The sequence below is a fragment of the Emydura macquarii genome, unplaced genomic scaffold, assembly GCF_026122565.2.
Source record: "Emydura macquarii macquarii isolate MOO-44397 ecotype Brisbane River unplaced genomic scaffold, CSIRO-AGI_Emac_v2 contig_2897, whole genome shotgun sequence".
Taxonomy (NCBI): domain Eukaryota; kingdom Metazoa; phylum Chordata; order Testudines; family Chelidae; genus Emydura; species Emydura macquarii.
The window spans coordinates 36419725-36433801 of NW_027133034.1; the positions used below are offsets into that span (position 1 = coordinate 36419725).

The 14077-nt window shown below is 43.9% G+C and overlaps 1 protein-coding gene across 1 annotated transcript; it reads left to right on the forward strand.

Annotated features, from left to right (window-relative positions):
- The first annotated feature begins 7404 nt into the window (after positions 1-7404).
- Positions 7405-13446, forward strand: GLRX (glutaredoxin). The gene is made up of 3 exons (XM_067568974.1): positions 7405-7689; positions 10125-10245; positions 13223-13446. Exons 1-2 carry the CDS (start codon positions 7486-7488, stop codon positions 10236-10238), a joined length of 318 nt encoding a protein of 105 aa, XP_067425075.1. The 5' UTR covers positions 7405-7485; the 3' UTR covers positions 10239-10245; positions 13223-13446.
- Positions 13447-14077: the final 631 nt, after the last annotated feature.

Below are 14077 nucleotides of genomic sequence, written 5' to 3' on the forward strand. Positions count from 1 at the left end.
TTTCTGTCAGTTACAGCTCTCTAGAAAATGTGCATCTCTAGAGAAATTTTAATTACTAAGGCCTCAATGTTTCACAGAAGCCTACAAGACTATCCATTAACAGAAAGTTAATTATGTCACATGTGTAAGTCTTTGCAGAGTCGGGGCTTAAATCAAGTGAAAGCAGTGTCCTTTCCCCCTTCCCCCCTTTATTCACTAGTTACAGCATTTACTTATAGGGAATTAGATGTTACATAAAGTAACATCTCAGCAGTTCCATACTGTGGCTACAAAAAGCTTTCTGCCTCAGAGCTGAATGTATGTGTAGAAAAAGAAAAATGGGAATGGAAAGCCTTACAGCAAATCTAAGAGTCTCCCATGAATTATTTGAACTAAAAGAGCATAGCAAAAAATATGTTACAATGCTATTAAGTTACAAAGGACAAGAGAGCAAGTAAACTTCAAGGAGTGCTCTTATTTCCACAATCCCTACCCCGTTCACATTTACCTCTCTGAATGGGCCGTTAAGTTACCTCACGACGCTGCCCCTGTAAAGAATATTTTCTGTTATTAAGTCATAGAATCTAGAGTTGGGAAAGATCTGATTAAGACATCTAATCCAACTCTCTGCCAATGCAGGCTTGTTCCCCATTGCACTAGACAGGCAAAGGGCCAGACTTGCTGCCCTGTTAAGTCTGCTTTGTTCAACTCTGTCTGCTTTTCCCCTGTGGAGACTGATGAGGGGAAGATTCAACTTCTGGAGTGCTCTGGAGACATGGGCAGGGGCAGCTGTCCCTTCTGTCTGCATGGCGTCACCTGCTCTTCCCACACATGGGAAGTGCCTACCACCTTTGGGCTCTTTGGGACTCGGGAGAGAAGCCAGCATAACCACTCCTTCTTTTGGCTGTTCAGCCTCAGCTGGTCTCCCCCAGGGATGTGAGGCTTCTTGGGGTTCACTGTGTGATGGGGCCAGCATACACTCTCCAGTCCCCTTCTGACTCCCCCTCTCTTTCTTGATGATCTTCGTTCCTAATGTAAATAGAATCATTGCCCAGGCTCCAGGGCAGATTGCCTTGGATTCCTTGGCAGCCATTCTCCTTAGCACATCTTGTTGTGCTGCTAACAGATTTATATTATATTAGTGCAATACAGTGCTAACAACAAAGAGACATCACTGGCTGTCCCAGAGCAGATTTTACACCTGCCTTAAAAATATATATACTTTGTTTCTACCACTAGAGGGTGCTATAGACACAACCACAACTTATACATCTACTTGTAATCATGTTTGACTCTAGCATGGAGGTCTTTGCACTGCGGTGAGTTATTTACAACTGCTCTCCCTGTCTGTGGTACTTTACAAGGGATCAAAGGTGCCAAAATAAAATTATATCATCAGCAGGGCTGGAATTTTACTCAGAGGTTTTCATATTAAAAACACGCCTCATCTAATGCTATGACTTCATTTTCATTCTTCTTCCAGGAAATCAGGCTGCAGGGCTGGCCATGTGGGAGAGATTGTTCCTGTACTTGGAGTCTGAGTGACTAACACAGATCCACTGATAGTTAACATACATAGGATGTAGATAATGATTTTCAGCTTCAGACATTAACCAGTCCCCAAGACTCTCCTGAGAGATAACATGTATTATTTTACAGATGGGGAAACTGAGACATGGAGAGGTTAAGTGACTGACCCAAGATCACAAAGATAATCGAAGTCAGAGCCAAGATTAGAATTCAGTCATTTCTGACTGCCAGTCATGTGCTCAGAAGTAAATTTTAAAAATCCCTATTAGGTTGCATAGCTAAGTGAAAGGCCATGGAGCAGCAGCAAACCATTCTATGGGCTTGTTTGACTGCAGAATTAACTTGAATTATGACTCAAGTGTTGCCCTTAATTAGAGTCCTGTCCACACTAAAAAACCTTTAATGCAACGGTTGTGATACTTTTAACCTGAGCTGGCTGGCCCATCACCAGGTACAGAGGAACACTTGAGTTAACACAACGCATCAGCTGCTAACACCACTGTTCTGTGCATCTCCAGAGTTATTTTGTAGTGAAGTCACTCTCACCTAAGCAAGGCTAACAGGAGAGGAGCTATCTTGAGTTAATTCTACAGTGAAGACATACCTTATATATATTCATTAATATATAGAGAAAACTATATTTTAGGGTGCAACAACTGTGTATAGATCAGGCCCTAATCCAGATCTGCAGCAGGTCTGATCATTGCTGTGCTATGGGTGCTAATTTTACTCCCTATATTATAGAATCATAGAAGATTAGAGTTGGAAGGGACCTCAGGAGGTCATCTAGTCCAACCCCCTGCTCAAAGCAGGACTAACCTCAGCTAAATCATCCCAGCCAGGGCTTTGTCAGGCCACAGCTTAAAAACCTCTAAAGATGGAGATTCCACCACCTCCCTAGGTAACCTATTCCAGTGCTTCACCACCCTCCTAGTGAAAATTTTTTTCCTAATATCTAACCTAGACCTTCTCCACTGCAACTTGAGACTGTTGTTCCTTGATCTGTCCTCTACCACCACTGAGAACAGCCTAGCTCCATCCTCTCTGGAACCCCTTTTCAGGTAGTTAAAGGCTGCTATCAAATCCCCCCTCACTCTTCTCCTCTGCAGACTAAACAAGCCTAGTTCCCTCAATCTCTCCTCATAAATCTTGTGCTCCAGCCTCCTAAGCATTTTTGTTGCCTTCCACTGGACTATTTCCAGCTTGTCCATAACCTTTTGTAGTGGGGGCCCAAAACTGGACACAACACTCCAAATGCAGCCTCACCAATGCTGAATAGAGGGGAATAATTGCTTCCCTCGATCTGCTGGCAATGCTCCTACTAATGCAGCCCAATATGCTATTAGCCTTCTTGGCAGCAAGGGCACACTGCTGACTCATATCCAGCTTCTTATCCACTGTTACCCCCCAGGTCATTTTCTGCAGAACTGCTGCCTAGCCCGTCGGTCCCCAGTCTGTAGCTGTGCATGGGATTCTTCTGTCCTAAGCACAGGACTCTGCACTTGTCCTTGTTGAAACTCATCAGATTTCTTTTGGCCCAATCCTCCAACTTGTCTAGGTCCCTCTGGATCCTGTCTATCACTCCCCCTAGCTTAGTGTCAGTGCCAGGGATCTCGACGGCTCGGATGCCGGACGGAGCGCAGACTCCATGAGCAGCACCTTCAGTCTTGCGTCCCTTTCTTTTTGGGTTCAGTGCTTGAAGGATTTGCAGATCCTGCATTTTTCTTTGCGATGCTGCTCTCCGAGACAACGGAGGCAGCAGTCATGAGGATCACTCGCTGCAAATTGCTTGGAGCACATGGAACAGCTCTTGAAACCAGTGGAGCCCGGCATGGCTCCTGCAGAAGCCCCTAAGGGCATCTGACAGTACAACTACTACAATTAACTGTTTTTGAATAACAAAACTAACTAACTAACAAATCTAGAGCTCAAACGAGAGCGAAGAGGCTAAAGACTGCTGCTTGCAATAGCAAGGGGCAGAAGTTCCAGCAACCATCAGAGGTGGAAAGAAGGAACTGGGGACCCGTGGGGCCGGAGCACCCTACATACCACGACATGAGCGCGGCACTCCAGGGGGCGCCGCCCAGCCCTGCGGGCATGCTAAGGGAAAAAGTTCCGGGAATCTGTGCACGGGGCATGCACACACCTAAATTGGAATGCATATGAGCAATCACTCGAAGAAAGAACAAAAGCTTTACTAAAGTCAAGGTATAGCACGTCCACCACTTTCCCCACATCCGCAGAGCCAGTCACCTCTTCATAGAAAGCAATCAGGTTGATCAGGCATGATTTGCCCTTGGTGAATCCATGCTGACTGTTCCTGATCACCTTCCTTTCTTCCAAGTGCCTTAAAATGGATTCCTTGAGGACCTGCTCCATGATTTTTCCAGGGATTGAGGTGAGGCTGACCGGTCTGTAGTTCCCCGGATCCTCTTTCTTCCCTTTCTTGAAGATGGGCACTATATTTGCCTTTTTCCAATCATCAGGGACCTCCCCCAATTGCCACAAGCTTTCAAAGATAATAGCCAATGGCTCTGAAATCACATCAGCCAACTCCCTCAGCACCCTCGGGTGCATTGCATCTGGTCCCATGGACTTGTGTATGTTCAATCTTTCTAAATAGTCCTGAACCTGTTCCTTCAGCACTGAGGGATGTTCACCTCCTTCCCATTCTGTGCTGTCCTGCACAGTAGTCTGGGAGCTGTCTTGTCTGTGAAGACAGAGGCAAAAAAGGCATTGAGTACCTCAGCTTTCTCCACATCCTCTGTCACTAGGTTGCCTCCCCCATTCTGTAAGGGGCCCACACTTTCCCTAATCTTCTCTTGTTGGTAACATACCTGTAGCAATCCTTCTTGTTCCCTTTCACGTCCCTTGTTAGCTGCAACTCCAATTGCACTTTGGCCTTCCTGATTTCATTCCTGCATGTTTGAGCAGTATTTCTATAATCCTCCCTAGTCATCTGACCAAGCTTTCACTTCTTGTAAGCTTCTTTTTTGTGTTTAAGATCACCAAAGACATCTTTGTTAAGCCAAGCTGGGCGCTTACCATATTTGCTATTCTTTCTGCACATCGGGATGGTTTGTTCCTGCGCCCTCAGTAAGGTTTCTTTAAAATACAGCCAGCTCTCTTTGATTCCTTTCCCCCTCATATTAGTCTCCCATACCAGCCTACATGTCTATGATGGATCTAGAACAGACTTCTAAGTAGCCTCCCCTTGCTCTCAGCAGGCTCCCCTTAGTGAAAGATGCATAACCATATCACTTCCCAAACTAATCTCTAGGGTAATGCCATTGGCCTCAATGGGGCTACACCAGGGGTTTAGTTAGCCCAATGTGCTACTAGTGCTTAGATTTGACAGCACTGTGTGACAGAGAACCCTGAGACAGATGGATATTAAATGGCAAATATCCTTGTGGTGACCCTTGGCTGGTGTGAGATGGGCCTGCCGCAGCCACAACAACGACAGGAAGTGAAAGAAATGCAGGATAGACTTGACACAGCCTAGTCATTGCCAGACAACAAAATAATCACACAATCCTGTGGGATAAACTGGGCCTCTTTTCCCCCAGCCCCAAACAAGATCCTTCATGTAATAAGTTCTAACCCTGTGGGGCCTGTCTTTTTGGCGATGTGGCTGCTACTCCACCATTACAGCTCATATGAATGTCCAAAGCCACCCCTGCCCGGCTTTGTGGCTGCATACCACCATTCAGCATCGGGGTAATAACCTCATACACCCAGAACTCTCAGATTTCTTATCCCATGCAGAGTGAATGGAGACTAGGTTAAATTTAACAAGTCAGTAACAGCCAAAACCTCCATCTCTCCTTATAGTCTCAGTTTGCTTTTCCTAGTGCAATAACAGCAGTCATGTTTCTCCTTCCCCGCCCCTGGCTGGAGTGGTCTGGCAGTTGCTGTGTTAAGGGGCAGCCATCTGAAGAGCTTCTGTTTAGCTGTATATTTTTTTAACTCATTCTCTACCATATGTTGGCAGGGGTTTATGTTCTGCAGCTTCCCCATGAGACATTATGAATAATACAGCTCAGATCATGACTAGAAACATAAAATATTCCTGACGCACAGCATAGAACCAAGCTGACACCCTGTTGTTTGGAAATACAAGCTGTAATCTCTGTAATGTGTGTGGGTGTCAAATATCAGGAGTGACTCTCTCATAACCCAGCTGCAGCTCTGAATTTCCTGGCATTTGTCTATTTGTGTCATAATCCCGACATCATTTAAATCTAGGGTTGGTATTCACTGAAAGCTGACCCCAGAGACCCTGAGGCTCTTTTATGTGGTAAGTAAATAATTACTGACTTTTTGCCTGTTGAACTCTGGCAGCCACTGTTTTATTCATTTAGATTTATACAAAACATAAAGTACCCCGCCAGGGTGCCTTTACCATGTATTATAGGCAAATAAAAATAAATACAGTGCCAACCCAAAACCAGAAAAGAAAAAAAAAAACCATACATAAAACAAGTCAGTCACAAATCTCAGCCCTCAGCGTAGCCTCCCTCTCGACAACAGCCTGGGGGGCTTTGCAGCATGTCCCAGAGGCTAACAGCTGTGCCTTGTTTCTGACAGAGGGAGGAAGTAAATTAAAATATACAACGCACCTCACAGAAACTGACCTTTTTCACACTGAGGGCTTTCCCTCTCAGAAAACTTCATTGATTGTGACAGTGCTGCATGGAAAGTGAGCTGGTCTCTCAAACGGACCAATCCCAAATCATAGGGCACCAGATATTCAAAAGTGCTTGGCGTCCGCAACTGGGGCAAGATTTTTGAAAAGCTCAGTTCCCATGAGGGAAAGTTAAGATCTTTATAGACTCCCACCCAAGTCCTCCCAATCCTTCACAGACAGAGAAACAAATGCATCCTCCTAGGTCTGGATCCAGTATTGAGAACAGCGTAGGCACAAATGTTGTCTTAGGTGGTTCTCAAAGCAGGGGAGAGGCCTTAGAAGCTGCACATCAGTTAGTAGGTTGACCAAGTGGAAGAGAGAGTTTCCTTTTTCTTATCTAAAGAGATGCAATTGTATGTATAGTTCTTCTGTATTAAGCCTCAATCCTGCAAACAGCTAAACACATTTAACTTTATGCCTGTGAGTAGGCCCACTTACTTCAATGAGATTTCTCATATACATATAAGTATGTGCATAACTGTTTGCCAGATTGGGGCCGTATTCAGTAAACTGCTTTGATCTAATAAAGGTTAAAGCACAGGACTGGGACTTAGGATTTCTTTTCTGTATCTGACTCGGTGTGTGACTTTGAGCAAGACCCCTAGCCTCTGTGTATCTCAGTTTCCCCATCTGTGAAAGTGGGATACAACAGTTAGAGAGCCTCAGGAGGAAAGCTCTCTAGAAGTGCAAATTATTTATAATTTATCAGTTGGGAAGAATGGTCATCCCAACTAGAGCTTAAACGCCGACATTGTTCGCTTCATTTCACTTTTCAAGTCCCCCAGCTCAGGGCTTTTCTAAACAGCATAGAAGGGTGAGGAAAGGGCAACACAGGCAGAAAGGTATTCTGCAGCTCTGTCAGAGAAGTAAGTCCAAAGGGAGTCACCAGCACAAAAAGGTTGAGAACACGGCGTTAGAGTGATTTCCACCCTTCACTGGCACTGAGATGAGCAGCCAGCAAGCCACAACACAAACTCCAGTCAGGAGAGAGGTCAAGCCTGAAAGTTTAACCCTAGTTGCATGCATTAGTTAATAAGGAGCAAATTACCTCACATTTTAAAACTATTCGTCTGCTTGCAAATAGTACAAGGCAGCTTGGTGCATTATCTCTTTAAAGTGCAAGACTGAGTGAAGGAAAACTCCTCCTACAGGGTGGGTCCCTATAAGGAAGGCAGTTTACAGCTTACAAAAACCTCAAGCACTTACTACTGCAGCTGCTATTGCTTCTCTTCTGCTTTAAGCATAGAGTTGTGGGGCTCCTTGGGTTAGAAAATAGTCTCTTTAAGATGTCTCGGGAGTTTGTCAAGAGCAAAATCAGATCTGATAAAGTGGCTGTTTTTATAAAGCCCACCTGTCCTTATTGCCAGAGTGCAGTGAGCCTTCTCAACAAATATTCCTTCAAGAAAGGCCACCTGGAATTTATTGACATCACCACCCAAGATATGGGCAGCATTCAGGACTATTTCCAGCAGACAACAGGGGCAAGAACGGTGAGTTTTTCATGTATTCTTATTTCACAGTTGCATGCTTGTGGTCACAGTTATCTTATTTATGTAGCACACTGAAGTATGCTAGGTGCTCTACAGGCCCAGAGGGCTCTCCTGAGAAATTTGCAATCTAGCTAGATGGAGTAGAAGGAGAACTAGTATAAAGCACAAGACCCCCCCTTTCCCCCCAGTTCTGTTTGTTTGCAATGTTCTCTATGGTGTTTTTGTTAATCATTTTATTCTCTTGTAAAATGGCTCCTGATGTTCAGAATAACTGCCATACTGCTGTCCTGTGTGCTGTAGTGTTTTTGTTCACTTTGGGTCACACTGCTCCTCTCTGTGAGTCTTGCATCTGATCAGTGCTCCAGAGTAGCTAGTTTAATTAAGGTGTGATAACTTTTATAGAAACAATCAAGCCTCCCCACTGGCTTTCTGTGCCTTTGAAGGTGCTTGTTGTTTATGTCTAGAGGATCATAGATACAATTAACCTGCTTGACCCAAACAGACAAAGGTCATGATTCCCTGAGTTATTTCTGTTTAGGCAAAATATGGATGAAGGAGTCAGGCATCTCTTCAATGAAATCCTGTTTATTTACAAAGAATCTGCAAAGTCTTGTTTCCCTGAACAAAAGAGGAGACAGTTTCTCTGCTTCTAGCTCCAAGTCTCTTTTTTTTTTTTTTTAATTTAAGTCAGCACTGGGTCAAAAAGCTCTCTCTGGGCCATGTTCCAGTACTTCTGTGACTGTGTTTGTGTCGGGTGTTCCTTGTTGCCTTCTGTCAGCTTTTCTGGTCTTTCTGCTGTTTCTGTCACACCCAGGCACCCCGACTGACTAAATTGAGCTGGGTTCAACGTTCTGGTCCCTGCATTTGCTGTATCATTCGCCAGGGATACCCCTTGACCCACAGAGTTCATATTCTACTCAAGCCTTGCCAAGTGCATGTGTTTGGGGTAATGCTCCTATTATGTCTGCGATCTAGTTTTATAAATGACTTCTTATAACTGTTAAATGGAAGATGGTGGTTACACACCCCCCAGTTTCAAAGATGGCTCAACCCAACCCATAATAAGCCTAATACAAACTCACTCTGAATACACTGTTTTTGCCCTCTATTACTTGTATGGTAGGAATGGCGTCTAATCTTATGTACTCAGGCACTATGGTGATAAGCATCATGGAAACCTGTACCTAAGATAACCTTTCACAACACAAGCAAAGTGAAAGTATGCCCTAGTATCTTGAGCACAGGACTAGGAGTCGTGTCCTAGCATTTAGACCCAGCCTACTACTTGCTTTCTATATAGCTTTAGGCAGAGAAATTATTTGAATTGCCCAACTTTATTTAGTAGGAAAATAGATTATGATCTCATCTACTTCAAAATGCCCTCATCGTGAGTCATAATATTAGTGATGCAATTTGAGTTCCACTGGTGAAAGGTGTTCCCAACTACTTATGAAGCCACTTCCTTGTTTGCCACACAGAGGACACATTGTTACCTAAGTCTTACTGAGGACATTTCAGTTTTATATTTTACAAAATTGCACAAGGATTAGTAAGCAGATTTCCTACCAGATAACAACTTGCACACTAACAAGTAGGCCAGTTCCAGTAAGTTCAAAATCATTTCGTGGAAACAGGCTTTACACTGCCAATTCAGTTTTGTTTTGAACACAAACATAGATTTTGGTGTCAAAACACTGTAGACAGGCATAGAGATTTGCCTCTGAGTTGGAAATGTGCACGTATCTCATAAGAATGGGCAAGCAGAATCAGTTATGACACTCTTCATCCCAACCCAGATGCTTTTGCAGTTCTAAAACCAAACCTCTTGAGATTTGAAAAAGGTCCAGTTAAGAGTTTTGAGCTAGATTAACCAAGGTAAGTTAACACCTACATTCTATGTACGTTGGAGCTCAGTGGAATTCACAGACCCCAGTTAGGGTCCCAGGTGCTCCGTACAACGTATGGGAAGAGTTAGGTGCTTAAGGATAGGATTCTGAGACACCAGCCTAGGTGCCTAGACTGACAGGCCACAGAGGGAGATGCTTCCTCCACTGGGGATTTTCAGTTGTGAACCCTCTCCTGGAGTTAGGTGCCAAAGCCAGGTCAGTCATCTCTCACAAAATAACAGAATAGCCCATAGCCTAAGCTCCACCCCTTTCCTCTGAATTTCACTCCTGGCCAGCTTAGATGGCTCCCGCTCAGCTTGCTGGCTTCTGAGGCACCCTCCCTTAGGTGCCTACCTCTCTCCATGTGCTGTATGGGGAGCCTAGGCATCTAACTCAGGAATTCCACTAGATGACAGAGCACCTAGCGGTTAGGCATTGCAACCTGCATATGTCCTCGTGAATCTGGGTCCTAATATCTTCAGAGACCCTGCCGTGCTGCTTGTTTCTCCTCCCCACTGACTAACAAATGTCATTTGTGTGCGTGTCTAGGTCCCCCGTGTGTATATTGGAGAAGTCTGCATTGGTGGATATTCTGATCTGGCTGCTTTAGAAGAACAAGGAGAACTCGCCCAAAAGCTAAAGCAAATTGGTGCTTTGCAGTAACACAAAGGTAAGTGACAGGGAATGTACTCTGGCCACTAGAATCGGTTCCTATGTCAGACAGGAAATTTGAATGTAATCAGGTAGATCAAGTAAATCAAGATGACTTCTGACTCAAGTTTAACTGGTATTGTGCTTACTGCATCTTTACAGGGAACCTTAACATCAGAGCACCATTAGTTTCACTTACAACACAAAGGCAAACATCCTGCTGGTTATTTTGTGAGAGGTTGGTGGAGGATAATATATAAAGCCAGCTCTGCCGGCAGGGCTAAAGAGAATGCTGAACCACAAAAGCCGTTATTGGTGGTTCTTGTTTTAACCTCAGGAGAATACATGTCACCGCTTTTGCACATACACAAATATTTCAAGAAAATTCTTCTCTGCAGAAAGGTGGAGTGTTCTATTTTTCCTAAGTTGAAAATAGAAGCACTTTTATGGTGGTGTTTTTTTTTGTTTTAATGCTTATGGCTGACTTGGTATCATGCTGTGTGATGTATGGTTAACCAGAATTTGATTCCCAGGTACACTCATGGTTTCTTTCTACTTGCAAAAACTTGGCTACAAATTGCCTACCATATAGGAGAGAATGTTACACTTGCCCAAGTGTTTGACTCTTACCCTTTCCTAGGTGGTTTGTATAGGATATAGGCTGCTGAAAACTATTGCAGCTAACAGACTTTTTACCTCACAGGGCAGAAACTCCTTTTGGAGCGGAGAGATATAGTCTGACTGATAACTGGGGAGATGATGGAGGCCACGGTATTGTCATGTTGGCTCTAAAAGATCCATTGCAAGTTCCCACAATCTGTTAGTTTACCATATTTGTTACCTGAGGCACAAGTGTCAAATTACTTTTAAAACGTTATTGTTTGTATTATCATAGTGCCTGGGAGTCCTAGCCATTGGCCAGGACCCCACTGTGCTAGGTGCTGTACAAACAGAACAAAAAGACAGTGTTGTGTAGTAATACAAGTGTGGTGGCAACCATTTTGACTGACATACTTGGTATTGGAGCCAGGGACCTCCAGAGCTATAAGCATGAGCTGCTGCAATTTAACTTAAAGAGCCAAGGCTGTCTAGCTGGGGCTGTAACGAATTTACATCCTCCATGGACCTGCCACACACTCACCAGGGGTTGGGATGTAGCATAGCCAGGGATGGATTAAATCTATAAGGGGTTCATATTGGTGTCGTATCAGAAACTAGAGGCAGAAGATTCTGGAAATGGAGTGGGCAGCATTGCTTAGCTGGCTAGAAGGATGTCTGTCATAATACCAGAAAAACTAGATGAGGGTACTAGATCAATGGAAAGTTGTGTGGTCCTGTGGCAGGGTACTGGCCTGGGACTTAGAAAACCTGGGTTCTAGTCCTGGCTGTACCAAAGAGCTGCACCTCCATTTTCCACATCTATAGAATGGACACAATACATACACCTTTGAAAAGTGTCTCATTACCTGTCGATGAGAAGGCCTTTAACAGATGGCTATTTATGTTGGGGCTCTAACATGTATGGACAGGGATTGGACTTCATTTTAATCTAATCCTGGGGAAATAGTATTAAATAGTCTTTGCTAACTTGCCACATGAGACTAAGGAGTGGATGAAGTATTGATGGGGTTTTATAGAAACCCAGCATAATATCATACCAATGAAAGTGTTAGGAAGTTCTGCACTAGGCCAGCTACCTGTACCTGGATTTACACAGCACCAGATCTTCGCTACTGAAGCAAGAAACCTAGAACAGCCCCCAAAGAGAATAAGGGTTGCAGACAGGACAAAGCACTGTGATAGCTAGTGCAGGCCAACATGGCAAAGGTAATTGTTGTTGGAGAGTGAACATGAGCTGTGTATTTCCCTTTTTAAAAGGGATGAGACAGAGCACTGGGAATCCACCTTATTAGACTGAAAACTAGGCCAGTGCTAGAGATGCTGGTACAGTACTAATGTATTGATGTGTGACGTGGGTCAATGGGTGTGCTGCTACACAAATATAAGTAATGCAAATATTTAAACTTGGATCTGTTTTCTCTTCCCACTAACTAAACACTCGTTAAACTCAGTGGATGGCATCTCGGCCAGCAGATAAATAGTAACAACACTCATTACTTTATTGTAAACTTGATGTTCATGCATATATCCTGCTTACTGTGCAAAGATTGGTAACCTAGATGCAGCACCTCTAAATAACTCTCTGCTAAATATGCACTTTCCAAATGTGAAACTAACCAGTATGGAGCCAGCTGGCTGACCTGCTTTCCTGCCACATAGCAGCACCCTTACAATCATTACAGCACTCTCTACCCTCTGATATGAAAGCAATGATCTTGCTCTGAACTATGGCTGGCCAGAAAACAAGAATTCCATTTCCTGAAAAATGTTGAGGTTTTGACACTTGATTTCTCAAAAAAAAAAAAAAAAAAAAAAAAGGGGGGGGGGGAGGGAGAGAGACCTTCCCAAAAAAGCCAGTAAGACATGAATGTGGGAGATCCAGATTCAAGTCCCAGTTCTGAATTAGGCAGGACTTGAATCTGGTTCTCCAGATGAGTGCCCTCACCACTGGGCTATTGGTTATTCAGGTTGCTCTTCTTTTGAACAGAAATTTCATCCTGGATCTGGGGCAAGTCCTGTCAAAACTGATGCATTTCCACAAAAAGTTTTGGTTTCAACAAATCATCCTTTTCTGACAAGCTGTAGTCTGGATTATGACTTCAGTCAATCATACCATTCATCTTCCTGAACTCTTCATTCTGAAAGATTAGTGACTATTTACATTAAATAAACCCTACTATTTTTTTCCTTAATGATTTGAGCAGTAGATCTGTCAGTTAAAGATGGCTGGACTTCCTTGGAGTATGATACATTAGAGACATAAGTACTGCAACTAGACTTCATTTAAATAAGTGCTCTTCTAGGAATGTGTTCTTTGGGTAAACTGGCTCTTCCACACAGAACCTGTAATCTCCACTTGTCACTTCTAATTTCAGGCCAAAGACGATTGGAAGTTGTGACTGCACCACCCTGCCCCAGGAGCCTTTGGGAATGACTTTCCTGTCAACATCTGATTTCCTTTTAAATCTACAAGAGAAATGAATTTTGGCCATCTGTTCTTTTGGTCTTAACAGTGCTGCAATGTGTTATATCCCTTCGTCCTATCTGTAGCCTTGGGTGCAAGCCTAGACCATGACCGGAATAAAATGTTTGCACTAATGAGGAGTGTCCCAATTTAACAATACAAACATTCTTTGTAGTGCTCAGTCCTGACACTCATGCTGAGTGTCTCCCTTTCTACACCTTTCTCTCTCTGATCCCACCCTCCTCAAGAGAGTTATCCAGCAACTCAACTCTTCCCTGAGTAGTGTAGAGAACTTTAGATGTTTTCCACTTTATGAAAATGAAGCCATATAGGGGGAAGAGTAGGATGTTGATCCTAAGGGTCCAGTGAGGTCCTGGAACCATGTTTGAAAGTAGCCACTGGGGTCAGTGCATGCTGATCTCAGCCATCTGACAAGCATATTACCCTTTGGTAATCCCGGCAGGTCTCATAACCAGGCTTGGGGAAACAAATATTCTCTTCGCATCATTCTGCTGTGCTGCTCTTATTTACAACATCTAGCTACAGGCAGGAGGTAGCAACTCAGCTAGCTCAGAAGAGGTGCAGCTGGCTAGGAAAGAAGGGCTACATGGAAAAGTGTAATTTTCTGCCTGTGTGCCTGCCTGTAAACTGTGTTGGATCTTTAAATGGAAGTAACTTGAAAATGATGATTGTGGTGGGACTGGCCAATTTCAGGACTCATGGAGGACAGGATTGTGCTGGATAGCAGGGTGTGGGGGAGTCAGTG